At 57.4% G+C, this 14,409-nt stretch overlaps 1 protein-coding gene across 9 annotated transcripts in view; it reads right to left on the bottom strand.

Annotated features, from left to right (window-relative positions):
- Positions 1–14,409, bottom strand: part of DYSF (dysferlin) — a 105,773-nt gene that overhangs the window by 66,395 nt on the left and 24,969 nt on the right. For all 9 annotated transcript variants that reach the window (XM_075041224.1, XM_075041655.1, XM_075041491.1 and 6 more), the window contains 9 exons: positions 13,850–14,005; positions 12,697–12,828; positions 12,086–12,252; positions 11,373–11,487; positions 11,134–11,239; positions 10,325–10,467; positions 9,087–9,260; positions 2,801–2,894; positions 2,375–2,452 (listed from right to left, as the gene is read on the bottom strand). In XM_075041224.1, coding sequence (XP_074897325.1) covers positions 2,375–2,452; positions 2,801–2,894; positions 9,087–9,260; positions 10,325–10,467; positions 11,134–11,239; positions 11,373–11,487; positions 12,086–12,252; positions 12,697–12,828; positions 13,850–14,005 — 1,165 coding nt within the window. The remainder of the gene's footprint in view (positions 1–2,374; positions 2,453–2,800; positions 2,895–9,086; positions 9,261–10,324; positions 10,468–11,133; positions 11,240–11,372; positions 11,488–12,085; positions 12,253–12,696; positions 12,829–13,849; positions 14,006–14,409) is intronic.

Genomic DNA, 14,409 nt, shown 5'->3' with positions numbered 1-14,409 from the left:
TGCTTTTTTGCTCTTTTTTTTTTTTTCCCCTCCTCTTCTTTTTAAAGGAGGCCTCCATAAAGCCCCTTTGTTTAGACCCTCATGTGCACAGAAGGTTTATTTTTATAACTGTGTAAAGCCCCCTTAATGAACTCCTTTATGCTTTGTTAAGGCAGCGGAGATCACAATTCCACATTGTGGCATGTTGTTACTCATGTTGTCCTTGGCCGGGTTTTTCCGAAGGAAGGGACTCCCCTCCCCGCTCCGCCGATCGGGGCCATGAGATCACCTCGGTCCCCACCGCTTCGAACAACAAACCCTTTGTGGAGGCGGAGGGGAGACAGGACCTCGGTGGGTGCAGACACTGGGTGATTGTTTGGGTGCTCTGCACCTCTCCGGGGCATTTCTGCCCACCCCCCTCCAAGCCCCTCTGCTTCAAAATACGGGGGCAAGCAGGAGCCCCTTGGGATCACGGTCCTGCTGCCTGGCATGGTGATGCCTGGCTGCCCCCGCAGGCTGCTGCCCGCTGCAGGTCCCCACACCACACCACTTTTGGGGTCTGTCCCTATATCCCATTCGAGATCCGTCACCCCTGTGCCAACACTGGTGGGCAATCCCATGCCCAGCCCATCTGCAAATCCCCGCGGCAGACAGTCGGTGACAGCCTTGGAGGGATGCTGGATGGCTCCTGCCCGCGGGCATCGCTGCGGAGGGGTGCGGGTGCTCCGCTGTCCCAGGACCTGCTCACATCTCAGATGTGGTCCCCAGCCCACAGCAATGAACCGACGGGGGACTTCTTGCATTGCCCCAGCTCCGGCTCTGACTCGGAGGTAGTCAGCAACGTCACCGCTGTCCTGCTTTCCCACCTCAAAATGACACCCCGAAGCATTAACGGGTGTGGGCAAAGGCAGCTTTGGTCACAAGCACCAAAGAGCCGCGGGGCCGCCTGGCTGGGATGGCCCAGCCCATGGGGAAGAGAATGTGGGACCCTCCAGCTGCCGGGGGGGCTGGTCCCTGCTGGGGTCAAATGCGAAGGACCATTCCTGGCACGTTCTCCCACCTCTGCAGCCACGCTTCAGCCTCTGCTGCAAACGAAATGATCCTAAAACCAAACCACCTACACCCAAGCACCCTTCAGCACTGAAGGATAACAGAGCTGCCCAACAGATAAAGTGACATGTCTTATTCTGACTTGATTTTCTAACCCAGAAAACGTGATCTCAGCACGGGATGTCCCGACCACATCAGCTCAAATCTGGCAGTTTCAGAAGTGCCTGAAGCTGTGCTGGGGATGCAGCGAGCAGCAGGACATGGAAAGCTCCCTGCTCAAAGCCCAGGACACCCTTTTCTCCACCTGGGACCACATTTTTTTCCATGAAGGGGCATTTTTTACAGTCTGATCTGAAGGATGCCCAGTTCAGGCATTGGCTTCATCAAGGAAACCCTCCAGACGTTGCCTCCCAGCCCCCTTGCAAAGTTTCCAGGATGGAGAGCAGAGGAGCAGCAGCTCAATTTAACGTTCATTCATGAAAACAAATACAAACCCTTTTACAGATTTGCCACTGTTAGGTATTTTCCTTTCCAACCATATTTTCAATCAATTCTTTCATTCCTAATAAACGGGGTCTCCCTTCTTCAGCCTTAATCCCTTCCCAAACTGTAGGACAAATCCCTCCCACAAATCCCAAACCCAGGAGACTTGCCACCACCTCGCAAGGGTGGGCAAGGGGCTGGCCAGGATTCAACCAGCTGGGAGCAAGCTGGATGCTGGATGCTGAGGGCACATAAATCTGACCAGAAACTTCATGAGGATGCCAGAGAAGAAGGTGTCTGTCTGCTCCGAGGTCCTAATTACATCCTTGCACCCTTTTTTAATTTTCCTGAGCACATCTCATGGAGCTTTCTGCCCTGTGCTCCATCCTCTGTCCTCCCTGCAATCCCCCAGCTCGCACACTGTGCAGGGGGGCAGCTCAAGGCAATGTGCCACGGTAAACATCCCTGCCCTCCGCTCTGTTTATATTTGTCATGTCCCTGAGCTGTCTGCTACCCGGCCTTGCCACCGGCTTTCAGCATCACCTCGGGTCGGGGAGAAGGAGCTATTAGCAAAGCAAACAGCTCTGACTCACAGCTGACCTGGGTAACTTGTGGTTTCTGGTTGGTTTCTCACATAAGAGTTCTTGAAACTCTGATTTTTTTGCTGATGGGAAATCAAGCTACCAGGCTGGTTGCCTAGGGAAAGCCTCATGCCGCTGCCTTTTCTTGTTTGGCTGCCAAACACCCCTCATTTCACATCAATAAATACCCCAAAATTTGCTTTACAGACCCACTACTCCCCAGCATTCATTACAGCAGTAATTACAAGCACAAACAAGCGGACATGAGCATTTGGGCTTACCTGAAAAGCTGTCCTTGTCCATTGCAATCAGATCCCGTGCTTGGTACATGTAGCAGCGGAGGTGGTATCTGTTCCCATCTGCACGGAGGAATGAGATACAGCTAAGAGCTGAGGCCAGGGATGGGTGCAGGGCACCGGGTGAATAGCTGGGTTTTTAACCAGCCCCAGGCTCCTGTCTGAGGGCAGCTTGGCTTAATCCTTCCCGTGGCTTCCCAAGAGAGCACGGAGCCCTGAGCATGTCGATGTTCCCAGGGGCACAAGCCATGCCCCATCCTTGCCCACCCCCCCTTTCCATCCACCTGCACTCAAGGTGGGCGAGAGGAAGAGGATGGGAAATGCTCAGCTGTGGGATCCCCACAGCAGAGACCCTGTGCCGGGACTCACTGCAGGGGAATTTCACCCTCCCTTCCGACCCTCAGGCCTTACAGTCAAATATGCACGAAATGGTGGGTCTGTTGACGCCAAAACTGAGGGTGGAGATGGATTTGCCATCATCGCTCTTGTCGTCTGTCACTCCCCCCTGCAAGAGAAAGCAGAGCAAGGTCCGTCATGCCGGTACCCCCTCCACAGCCGGGGCTCCCCGCGGGACAGGTTCCTCCAGGGTATCATCCATACAGGTGTCCAAGAGGATCTGGGGTTTCCAGTGCCTCCTGGCAGCCCACGGAGGGACCCTCAGGCTCTTCTGTCCCAGGAGGGCAGAGAAGACCCCAGAGGAAACAGGACAGGACAGCAAAAGCAGCCCCAGGGCCACCGACTCACACCCCCTCCCACCACCCAGCATCTCACCAGCATGGAAAAGCCTCTCCATAAAGTTCATCGTTCTTGGAGCAGTAGTTAGTAGTTAAAGCAATTTCACTAAGTCCCCTTGCGAGCAAAATTAATGGAGTATAAGCTTTGTGAACAGTGATACAGACGGTGTCAAATGCAGCCAAATGCCCCATTCACTGCCCGGGGGGAGCCTCGGCCGACCTTGGCCATCGCTCTTCCCTCTTCTTGTGTTCGCCTGCGAGAGCCGGCCTTTTATCACCTCCTAATTGCTGCATTCGGCTTGAAATATTTAGTAGCAGGAAAAGGAGCGTAAAGGTAAGTTCCTGGAGAGTGTAAAGCTGATCTTTAAATATTTTTCAATTATCGAATGCAAGGGAGAGACAGGAGGGGTGTTCAAAGAAAAAAGGAAAAGAAGGAAAAAAGAAAAGAAAAAAAAAAAAGCGGGTCCAGGATGGAGTTTCCAGATCCCGGAGCCGCCTGGTCCTAAAAAACACGTCAGGAGCTTAGGTGGTCTGCAGACCCCTCCTTGCCTTTCCAGGCAGGAATCGCAATTACCGTGACATTGTCTGCAGAGGAAGCCCTGGGGTTTGCCCTGCATTTACGGCGGTGAGGTCGCGCCGAGGGTTTGCAAGGCAACCTCCAGCACTGCCTTCCCTTCCTCGCCCCCCCTCCCCGCAGGAGCTGAATAGCTCCTCAGTTATTTTTATGACCTTTCTGCCCGGCAGACTGCCGGTCCCCCCAATCCCCCCACCCCGACCTGCGCCCACTGCCAGCCTGGGGAAGGGCAAGTGAAGGAGACCAGGAGCAGAGATTGCTCTCTGAAGCCCTCGGCAAGGGCTTGGAGACCCCCCCAGTCCTTCCATCACGGGGAAGGGGGGCTCCTCACACCCCAAAACACCACGGAAGGCACGCCTTGGAGAGGGCAAGCTGGCAAACGCTCTTTCTCAGGACTACGATTTACCCTTTGGGGTCTCCACGCAGGATGGAGTACCCCCACCACCTCCACCCTTTGCCCTGTCCCCGCAAGATTCCCAAGGTCCGGGTCCTGCAGCAGAAGCCCGTACATGGTAGCAGCCACTCGCCTCGGGTGTAGGAGCACTGGGGGACAGAGGCATCCTCATCCCAGTGGCATCCCACCGCTCTGCCCCAAGCAGGACTCCTCTGCAACCGGGCTTTCCCACCAGGACCCCCCAACTTGGTGCAGTGGGGACCACTGGGGTCCCACTTGGACCCCCCCGGTTGGTAGTTTGGGCACAAAGTTGCAGCACCGGTGCCTTCCACCCTGGCCAAACCCCGATGGCACCACGTGCCCACCCTGGTTGTCATCGCCCTGGTTTAACTCACGTCCCTGCTCTTCTGCCTGGGGAGCCGGTGGTTCAATCACGCTTGGTGCAGAGCCAGAGCTGGGGTGTAAGCACCAGCAGAAAACAGGCAAGATTTTCCAGCCTGGCATGGAAAACCCAAAGCTCTCCGTCAGCCAAAGGTTTCCCTCGGCTGATTTTTGGAGGAGGACGGGAGGAAATGGGGCTTGCAGGATGGGAGGGCTGCTCACAGCTCCAGGGCAGAGCCACTGGGCTTTCCATCAGAAACTGGAGACGGCCTCAAGCCGCAGAGCTCAGCTCTGGGCTTCCCAGAAATCAGACCGAGGGCAGAGAGGTGCCTGGGGGCTACACCGTGTCCTGCGGTGTTTCTCCTTCAATGACCATCGGCGAGGAGCAAGCTGCCAAATGGCAGATCCCAAAACAGCCGGGACGTGCAAGGGAAAAGAAGGCTGCCCAGCTTATACGGGGGGATGCACAGGTGAAATACAGGCAAAAAGAGAGGTATGGGTGGGAGTGCTAAAAGCCTTCTCCAACGCCAAATTCTTGGTCTCAGGTTCCCTGTTAGTCAGCTGGGACCCATCGCGAGAAGCAATAAGCACTTTGTGGGTGTCCCCGGGGTTAGAGGGGGATGCCATCACAGGCAACGGAGAGGGCAGGGTGGTCATGGCAAGGGCAAAGGGGGTGGCCCGGTGGACGGGATGCTTTGCCTACGACACTTGTGGGCTCACCATGGGTCTACTTTCCTAAGCAGAGTCCTGCCCTGAGACACCCGGGGCCTGTCCCAAGTCATGGGTGGCTGCATGAAGGCTCCAAGGACTGCCGAGAAATCGGCATACCAGAAGGAAAGAGCCACGATCCTTCTGCATTGGAGAGCCCATGGCTGGGGGCAGCAGGAGAAAGCAAGTGAACCAGTGGGAAGCAACAGCTGAGGCAGCTCAACCCACCCCAACAGGCACCCCAAATCCATCAAGCTAATTGTAGCCAAGGCAGCCGAAACCCAGCGCCACGTGGCAGCACCACGAGCCCTCACAGCAGCATGTGGCCCTCCTTCAGGCAGCACGACCCACGCTGCCCAGCCCCGATGCTGCTCCCGGTGGGATGGGGGACTGGGGGACGTCCTCCCCTCCCCGTTGTTTGGGGTCAGGGGAAGGATGGAGCATGCGTGAGCATGTGAAATAAAAGTCTCCGAGCAAATTCCCGAGCGAGCACATGCTTAGGGAGAGCGAGCGTGCAAAAGAAATCATGCACACGTGCGCCTGCAAGCGTGTGTGGGTCTGGGGGTGTTCATGACGCAGAGGGGCAGGAGCTGGGGTGCCCCGGTCATACAGCAGGTCCCCCTGGCTCTTCCCACTGCAGAGAGCCAAGCCGGCTGGGAACGGACTCTTGCACCCCGCGGGGTCCATCCGAACAGACTCTGAGCTCACCCTGCAAAGATGCTGAGCCCAACGTACAGCCCTGGGGCTGCAGCTGCTCAGCTTTGGGGGGACAACACCAATGGAGTGGGATTTTCAGGAAAGCCTCCACCAAGGAGCACCCAGCTCCTACAAACCCCCCCTCGGCAGTGGGCAACCCGCCCGGGCTCTCCTTTCCAGCTGCTCTCGGCTCTGGGTCACCCTGACCCCGAGGTGTTGGGGTTCAGCATGTCTTAATGAGAAGGATTGGATTGCTCGGTAGGATTGCTCCGTTTGGTAAGGCCAGAGCGATGCACGCTGAGCATCCCTGGGAAGAGGGAGGCCCAGAAAGGAGCACCGTCCGCACATTCCTGCATCCAAGACACATTCCTGCTGGTCATGTTTGGTATTATCTTCCTGTTGGAAACCAACCCTTTCGAATAGCTCGGGGAATTAGCACTTGGGGTGTTGGCTTGTTCTGTCTGACTTTGCACTTTAATCCTCCCTCCGCTTTGGTTTCCCTGCACCGCCATATGGCTCCTTTGCTGGACGGCAACCCATGCCACGACCACAAAATTGCACAAATGCCTTTCGCGGAGAAGGCGGCAGATAACAGGAACGGGACGGAGCAGACAGGAGGGGCTTCGGGAGGCTCCGGCAGCCCATGGCATGCCGGTGGCAGCCCTGGCCCCAGGCCTGGGTAAAATCTGAGCTGGGGGATGCTCCAGGCTCCCTCTCCTGACAGCATCTTTATTCTGCTTCAGCATGACCGGAGCCGGCGGCAGCAGCTCAAACTCCAGCTGCTGCCCCATCCAGGTGCCCTGCTCAGCTCGGCATCCCTGACACCTCAGCCTGCGAAAGCTGCCTCCCTCTGCCTGTGTTCAAAAAGCATTAGAAATAGATACAGCGAAAAATCGGTGCCCACCCTCCCCAGCCCTCAGCACCCACTCGTATTTTCCTGTCCTCGGCATGTCACCCCACCACCCCGATCCCAGCTCTGCTGCGTCATTCTGACTCCCTCCTCCCGCCTGCGGCTCCAGCAGATGGAAGGGTTGACCCTGTGCAGGTCTGGAGGGTCTGGGGTTGCTGGATAGGAGACGCTATGTAAATTTAGGTATTATTTTGGGATAGAGCATCCTGGAAAAATACGTAAGTTATTCAAGTGAGAGAGGAGAGCTGGAAAGGCATGAAGCTGCAAAACCAGAAAGTATGGCCAGATCATTTATAAAGCAATCCACAGAAAACCAAGCGACCACAGAAAATGCGTCCAGTAACCCCAAAATATGAGGGCACCAAGGCGAGCCAGAATGACCTACTGCAGAGGGGAATTCGGTGAGCGGAGCCCAAAGGGCGGGCAGCCTGGTCCTGCACCCGCTGGGCTGCCGGGAGCCAGAGCCAGAGCTGGGGAAGGATTCACCTGCCACTCTCCCAGGCTGTTCCCTCCTGAGCTGTCACCCTGTGGGGGGATCATCCCCCGAAATCTCCACACCTGAAGTAAATACTACTCCTTGTCGGACAGCATCACCCTGCCCGGGCGATGGTTTAACTCCCAGGAGCAGCACGGTCCTACAGCAATGGGACGTGGTGCTCCCCCGGGACCCTGGTGTCACCCAGGACACCGCTGAGGGTTTTCTTGCATTTTGCTGACATTCAAGCAGGGAAAATTCATGGTTCAGGCATTTGCTTGGTGTGACGGAATTGGATGTCTGCACTGGGGTCATATAGGAGCAGCAGGGACATGTAGGGCAGAGTTTGCTGGGGAAGGGGGAGAGAGAAAAGCAAGGCAAGGCATGGCAAGAAGAGGCATGGCAAGGCACGGCATTGCAAAGCATGGAATGGCAAGGCAAGGCATGGCAAGGCAAGGCATTGCAAGGCAAGTCATTGCAAGGCAGTGCAAGGCATGGCATGGCATGGCAAGGCAAAGCGAGGCAAGGCAGAACGACTGCTTTTTTTTGCTAGAATTGTTTTTCAGTTAGAAAATAAGCAAAATAATAAACTGGATTTGTTACATGATAATATAATACAAGTTATAGATGTAACTTTGGCATAAAGGAAAAGGAGAGATTTGGGAGGCTGCTAAGAACTGGGGACTCCAACGCTAACTGACACAGCTAAGAAACGCTTGGAAAATAAATATGCATAGTAGGTACCATCAGGTCTAACAGGCTTTGGGGGTGGAGGGCTGGAAGGGGCAGCCCCCGGCAGCCTGGGGCAGGGGGGGTTCAGCAGCATGCCAGTGACACCGGGGAACACTTAAATCAACCGGGGACCCCATACCACCCTCTCAGCATCACCAGGAGTGAAGCAAGCAGCGGCTCCCAGGCAAGTTGCCACATTGCCATTTTTTGCCTCTTCCCCTTTGCTTCAGCCTCTGCCCCACAGGCATGGGGAGGGGATTTTCCTCCCCCGGGTCTCCCCCACATCCCCTGGTACCCCCAGCAGACGGCTCCGTCAGCAGCCAAGCTCACAAACCCAGTTCATTTGCAGGCTAATGAAGGCGAAACGAGGGCACGGCTGAGTCCCTCGGAAAACCGCACGACCGAGCAGAGACCGAAGGCAGCCCCATCAGACAGCACCCTCCCACCTCCCCTCGCCCCCAGAGCCAGGGAAGGGCACGGGGGGGTTCCTGCACCCGTGTGCATGGACACACACCCCATGTTACAGGGTTTTCCAGCTAAATCCTCCTCGCTTGCCTCTGCTGAGATGCAGAGGGATGAAGAGTCTGGCAGAGAAATCACATCGACAGGCCCCAGGGTGAAGGGGGAGAAGCCAGGGTCCCACCAGCAGCCCTGGGGGTGGGCGGCAGCCGGGACACCCCCCCCCGAGATGGGGCTGGTGTGAGCTCAGGGCTGATGCATGCAAACACCATGGAGCCGCCTGCGTCCCAAAGGGGCCGCTGGGTTCAAACGCTGGACAGAGGGAAAAGGACAGAGTGGAGAAGGAAGGGAAAAAAAGCCAAATGGGGGAAAAAAAATAAAAAGCCCTATAATAGGGGCTTTGTGCTGCTGTGGTTGGTTCTCATTTAGTTATTGGAAAAGCCAAAGGATTATGAAATCCAGTGTACTAAGAAAGCCAGAATATTAGCTCAACAAAAAGCGGTGGGTGCAGGCGGCAGATAACGAGTGGCAGATAACGAGCTTTGCTCCAGGTCCGCTCCCTGGGATGGGACAGACCCAACGGGGCTCCCCCTCCCAAGCGACAATTTTGGAGGGAGGAAAGGTGGGTACCTACCAGGGCCCCCTCCAAGGCGAAGACGGCGGCGGCCCCGGTGCGCTCCAGGGGCTCCATCCTGCGCCTCCAGCGGCGGCGGCGGAAGGTGTCGGTCCGGCGATACTTCAGGTGGAAGCGCCAGCCGAAAAGCGAGGCGTACTCCCAACCCTCCCCGTCCAGCTCCTCCTGCTTGTGCTGCCGGGCAGGGACATGCCGGGGCTCGGGGGGGGTCCGGTCCCACCACCCCACAGCCCCTCTGCAGGTGACCACGGCGGGACCTTGGCACAGCCAAGGGGTAAAGCCACTTGTGCATGGGGCTCTCCAGGACCAAGGTTTTGCCCACCCAAACCCGGGTCCAGCCTCTTCAAGCTGTCGCCCGCTACAGTTGTCCCACCCCGTGCCCTCCCTGTATCTCTCCAGCTTGGGATCACAGAATCATTTAGGTTGGAAAAGACCCTTAAGACCATCGGGTCCAACCGCTAACCCAACACCGCCACGTCCACCGCTGAGGATTCAGCCCTTCATCCAGCCCCTGGGGTGAACCCCACTTGGAGAAGGGTCGCTGGGCTGCCCGTGCTGAGCACGGAGGGGGCCGCATCCTGCCCAGCCCTGTGTAGCACCAGTGCCTCCATCTTTGCGGCCTGACCCCCACTTTGCCCCCACCTCTGATCCCTCCCGGGGCCACCGTGGCTCTGCCACCACTGGGAACTTCTCCCTGGGGCATCGGTCACAAGCCCACGAAGGCTTTTTCTCCCCAGAGCTCCCTGTGACAATTGCATCCCTTTGGCAAACGGGGTGGCGGGGGCTCCCCACGCTTTCCAGCCACAATTATCTAGAAAAAAAGTGCTGGAAAGGGAGGCAAGTGTCTGGGGGAACTGGCAGGGGGGAGGGAAGAGTGGCAGGGCTGCGGTGGGATTTGCAGTCCAATTGCACCACCTAGAGGGAAGCGGGACCAGGACAGGGGACAGGCTGGGGACCTCTGCCAGTCCCGCTCTCCCCACTGGCGGAGGTCCCCGTCCCACCCTGCAGCCCAACCAAGCACCCCTGGAGTGGTCTTTACCCTCTGGGAGATGTTGACCCCCCCCCACCATGGTGGAAACCACAGAGGTTGCTGCCTGCTGCGGCACGGAGACCAGGGCGACCAGGCTCCAAAGCACAGCAGGTCCCCGCAGAAGGCTAAGCATCTCCACCTTCGCACGGAGAGACAGGGACACGGCCCCGACCCGCTCTCACCCTCTCCTCCCCGGCCCCCATCCTACCTTCCTCACGGCTTCCATCTGCGCGAGGTCCCTCCGGCGAAGCCGTACCCAGCGCCGTCGCCGGTTGGTGTGATACATCTTCTCGGCCGGCACCCAGGCCTTAGGCTTGCGGTCCGGCGGGATGGTGATGCCATACTCCCAGCCTTGGAGAGAAGGCAACACCGGGGTGATGGCAGGAGAAGACCCCCCCCCCACCTTGCCTCCTGTCCGGGACCTCTCTTCACACATATCCAGATTGGAACAGCTTTGATAGCAAAGGTTTGTCCAGACACAACGCGCTTTCCCGGTTTGCTGGTCCGTGCAGATAAGGACCTACTCGTGCTGCTACCCGAGGGGGGTGTCCCTCTGGGGGTGTCCCTCTGGGGATGCCCTGGTGATGGACTCATGGCGTCCCACCAGCCCTTGGCTCAGCGTCACAGCCTGGGGACTCTCCTCTCTGTCCTTCCTTCCTCAGGCAACCCCAACCCTTGTGACCATCTCGGATGCGCTCTGGCCTGATGCCTTCCGTTTCTCTTTCTCCAGAAGCCAGGTAAGGTCTTCCAGAAGAACAGCCTGGACTATCCCCAGCAGCAAGGAACACGCTGCCTTTGTGGCTGCACACCCCGCAGTCCCAGCCTCAGCCAGCGCGAGGGGGAGAGGGTACCCCCACCGCCTGACCCCCTTCTCCTGAAGCCAGCGGGGCAGCTCACACAGCCACGAAGGGGATGTTATCACCCCCGGTGCTGGAAGGGACCGTGGAAGGAAACACCACGATGGGCAGAGTAAAGGGGATGAAAACAGGACAGATGCCCAAAACTGCTGTCTGATACCTTTCTCATCCACAGCTCTGTTGAGGTCCGTGTCCCACTCCACGTCTTCCCATTTCCAGCCCGGAGGACACTCAATCTCATCCTTATGCAGGACCTTCTCCCCGTTCTGTGGGACACAGGGGTGTTTTCAATCAAACGATGCCCAGCAGATGCCTACATCTCCCCTCAGTCACCGGGGGGCTTCCTGCCACCGCAGCCTGGGTTGGTGCTGAGCCCCCGCCTGCCCGCTCTGCCCTTACCACGTCAGTGTAGGCATCGGTCATGTGGATCCACTGGCCTCCCGGCAGCCGGACCTGGTTCTCGAACACCTCTTCCACGAAGCTCAAATGCCCGGCGTCCACATCGTGCAGCAACCTGCGCCCCGGGGAGATGGACGGCATCAGGGGCTTCCCCTCCTGCCCTCCCAGCCCTGCACGGGCAGCAGCACAGCCCCATTCCTCCCTCCTCTGAGGGCCAGCCATGCCACCCCAACACCCGCTTTCCACCCCAGAGGCACCAAGCAGAGCTCCCACGAGTCCTCAGCAGCTCAGCTCGGGCGAAGCCCAAAACCCAGGCTGGAAATCCAAGGCAAGAAGACGGCAGAGCCGTGCTGAGCATCCCCCGGTCCCCTCCCATCCCCTCAGTGTCCCGCTGGGATCCCACCTCCGAAGCTCCTCAGCGTGGGGCTTGCACAGGCACCCCGGTGACCTGGGTGCTGGGGCCATCATGTCTGTGAGCGCCTGTGCAGCACCCACCACCCCGCGGACATCACCCAGCGCCGAGATGATGCATTTTTGCATTAATGCTGTTGCCTACCAAGGACGGGGCAAGCAGACGGGGAAGCCCCACAGCAGCCCAGACCTCCATGAGGCTTTCTGGGTGACCTTGCCACCAGCTTAGCATCTGCTAAGGTTTTTGGGGTGCCCAGGACAGCCCACCTAGGCTCTGCTCTTTGCAGAAATCCCTCACTCACGTCTTCTCCGGGCAGATGAACCAGTCCCCAGCCCAGGTCCAGCCCGTGGAGGGGCGGAAGCTGTCCTTGGGCAGCTTGATCTTGCCAGTGACATCTGAGTATTTGGGGTAGGTCAGGCCAGTTGTGCCCCAGTTCCCCACCAGCGCCAGCTTGGTCTGGTTCTCATACTGGGGGAGCAAAAGCAGAGAGGGTTTTGCATCGGAGGCTCAAAATCCATGAATAATCCTTTTGAAATCCCATGAATAATCCCTTCCTTCCTGGAGAGCTCCATCCTGAGGACAGACCTCCTGGGAAGAGCCTAACCCCCCCACCAGCCCCCCACCCCTATGGGCACCCCCAGATTTTTGCCCCCAACCCCGAAGTAAGTGGAAGGAGATGTGAAGTGAAAATGCGGCTTTATGGCTCGTTACCAACCTTCTCCCCAGCCTTTCAGGCTGGATGCTGGTGGAAACAGCTCTTTCTCCTCACAGTTGGGAGGGGCTGATGTGACCCCCCCACACTCCCCCCACCCCTGGTCCAGCCCACCCCCACCCCTCCATGGTGGAGCTGCTGCCCACACCAGAGAGGAAAATAAAAAAAACCCTTTAGGGTGGCGGCGGCGAGATGCTCACGGTTTCGGCAAAGACGGAGAGCTTCCCCTCGGCGTACTGGTTGAACTCCTTCTCATCGACCGACAGCCCGAACCAGAGCTGGACCCGGATCTGGGCTGGGATCCTGGGACCCATCGCCTCCTCCTGGGGGTACTGCCAAAGGCAGAGCCCCATTAATACCCCCCCCGGAGATATTAATGGGGGATGCTCAGGATGGGAGGCTGGGGGTGGTGGGTCCGAAGCCCCCGTAGCCCTGGCCGGGGAGGCAGGGGGGGAGGTGGGACACGGAGCATCCCCGGGAAGGGGGGGGACATCGACGGCGTGCAGAGCACTTTGGTGATGACCTTGAGGAGCTTCAAAGCCCCGGTGGTCAGGGCTTCTGCGTCTCGGTGAGACACCCTTCAGGGCTAGGACACCAAACCCAGCCAACATACGTCAGCAAAAATAGAAAGAATAAACAGGGAGATGTCTCACTGCCCTTTTTTCTCTCTCTCAGTCACTTTTTTTCCCCTTCAAGTGATGCTAGTTTTCCATCCAGAGCTAAAGTACAGAAAAAACCAATATATTTTGGTTCATCTTTTGCTGCCAGCTGGGCTTGGGGTTTTGGGGTTTATTCAGTTTATTTTATTTCATTTTATTTTTTTAGAGCTTGTTCAGCACTGATTGTCTGCTCCCAAGCTGGCACGCAGCGAAAGGCCAAAGAAATATCATTTGAGATGTAAGAAGCTCGGTAAGTGCCTGGCAAAGGAGGCCACAGCTTAAATTTCCTGGGGTGGCAGAGGGTCAGGAATTTTGAAAAACATAAAATAACATTTAAAAAAGGTAAAAAATAAAATATATTTTTTAAAAAGGCACCATCTGGGCCAAAGTGCACGCATCTTCACTTCCCTGGAACTTGCAGAAAATATGAAGATATTCATGGGGATCTGCTGCAGATCCATGTAAGAAGGGCTGAACTCCACTAGAAGAACAACCAGGTTCTCACCATGCAGGAACCAGCTTCAACAGGGTCAAAACTGGGGCTGGAGGTCCCTGGAGCCCCAGGTGCTCATGGGTTAACCTTGTGTTGGGATTTCAGGTTTCCCTGCTTGATTTTCTCTCTCTTTTTTTTTTTAAGGGGAAAACATTTTAAAAATAAACATCACGCATGTGGATACATCCAAAGCCAAGGTACCTTCAGGAAGATGGTCTGCAGCTTCCCGCAGTTCTTGCCGCAGCAGCTGGAGATGCTCCCGGAGAAGAGGACCTCGTGGGCTGGCACGCGGGCGTACGCGACGCGCTTGTCCCCCTGCAGCATCCAGATCACTATATCGGGCAGGCTGTTCTGGGGCTGGAAAACACAAAAGCCGTAGCGTCGGACCGGGAAGGGGTGCGCCGAACCAGCGCATCAGCCGCAGAGGGATGCGGGAGGCTGGAGAGCAGCCATGCCCCGAGTCCCGCTGCCAGCCCAAGCCCATGGAGCGAGACCAGTCGACCCAAATCCCATCTCGGCAGCTCCGGACCCCACCTTGGTCTGGCCAGGGCAGAACAGCTTTAGCTGAGGGTTTACTGGCCGTGCTGTAAAGTTCTGCCATGAATGAGGCTAAACCTCAACGGCCGGGTGCTAAACCCGGCACCTTCCTAACTCGGTTCCCGTCACGGCGGGGGGAACGCGGGTCCAACCCTTGTGCAGGGGGACCGGGACTCTGCCTGAAGTCTCTGCTTCCCACCCCACCACCGGGCGAGCGCTCACAG

The sequence above is a fragment of the Buteo buteo genome, chromosome 1 (assembly GCF_964188355.1).
Source record: "Buteo buteo chromosome 1, bButBut1.hap1.1, whole genome shotgun sequence".
Lineage (NCBI taxonomy): Eukaryota > Metazoa > Chordata > Aves > Accipitriformes > Accipitridae > Buteo > Buteo buteo.
The sequence above is the reverse complement of the archived record's forward strand: the minus strand, read 5'-3'. Positions and strand labels throughout refer to the sequence as shown.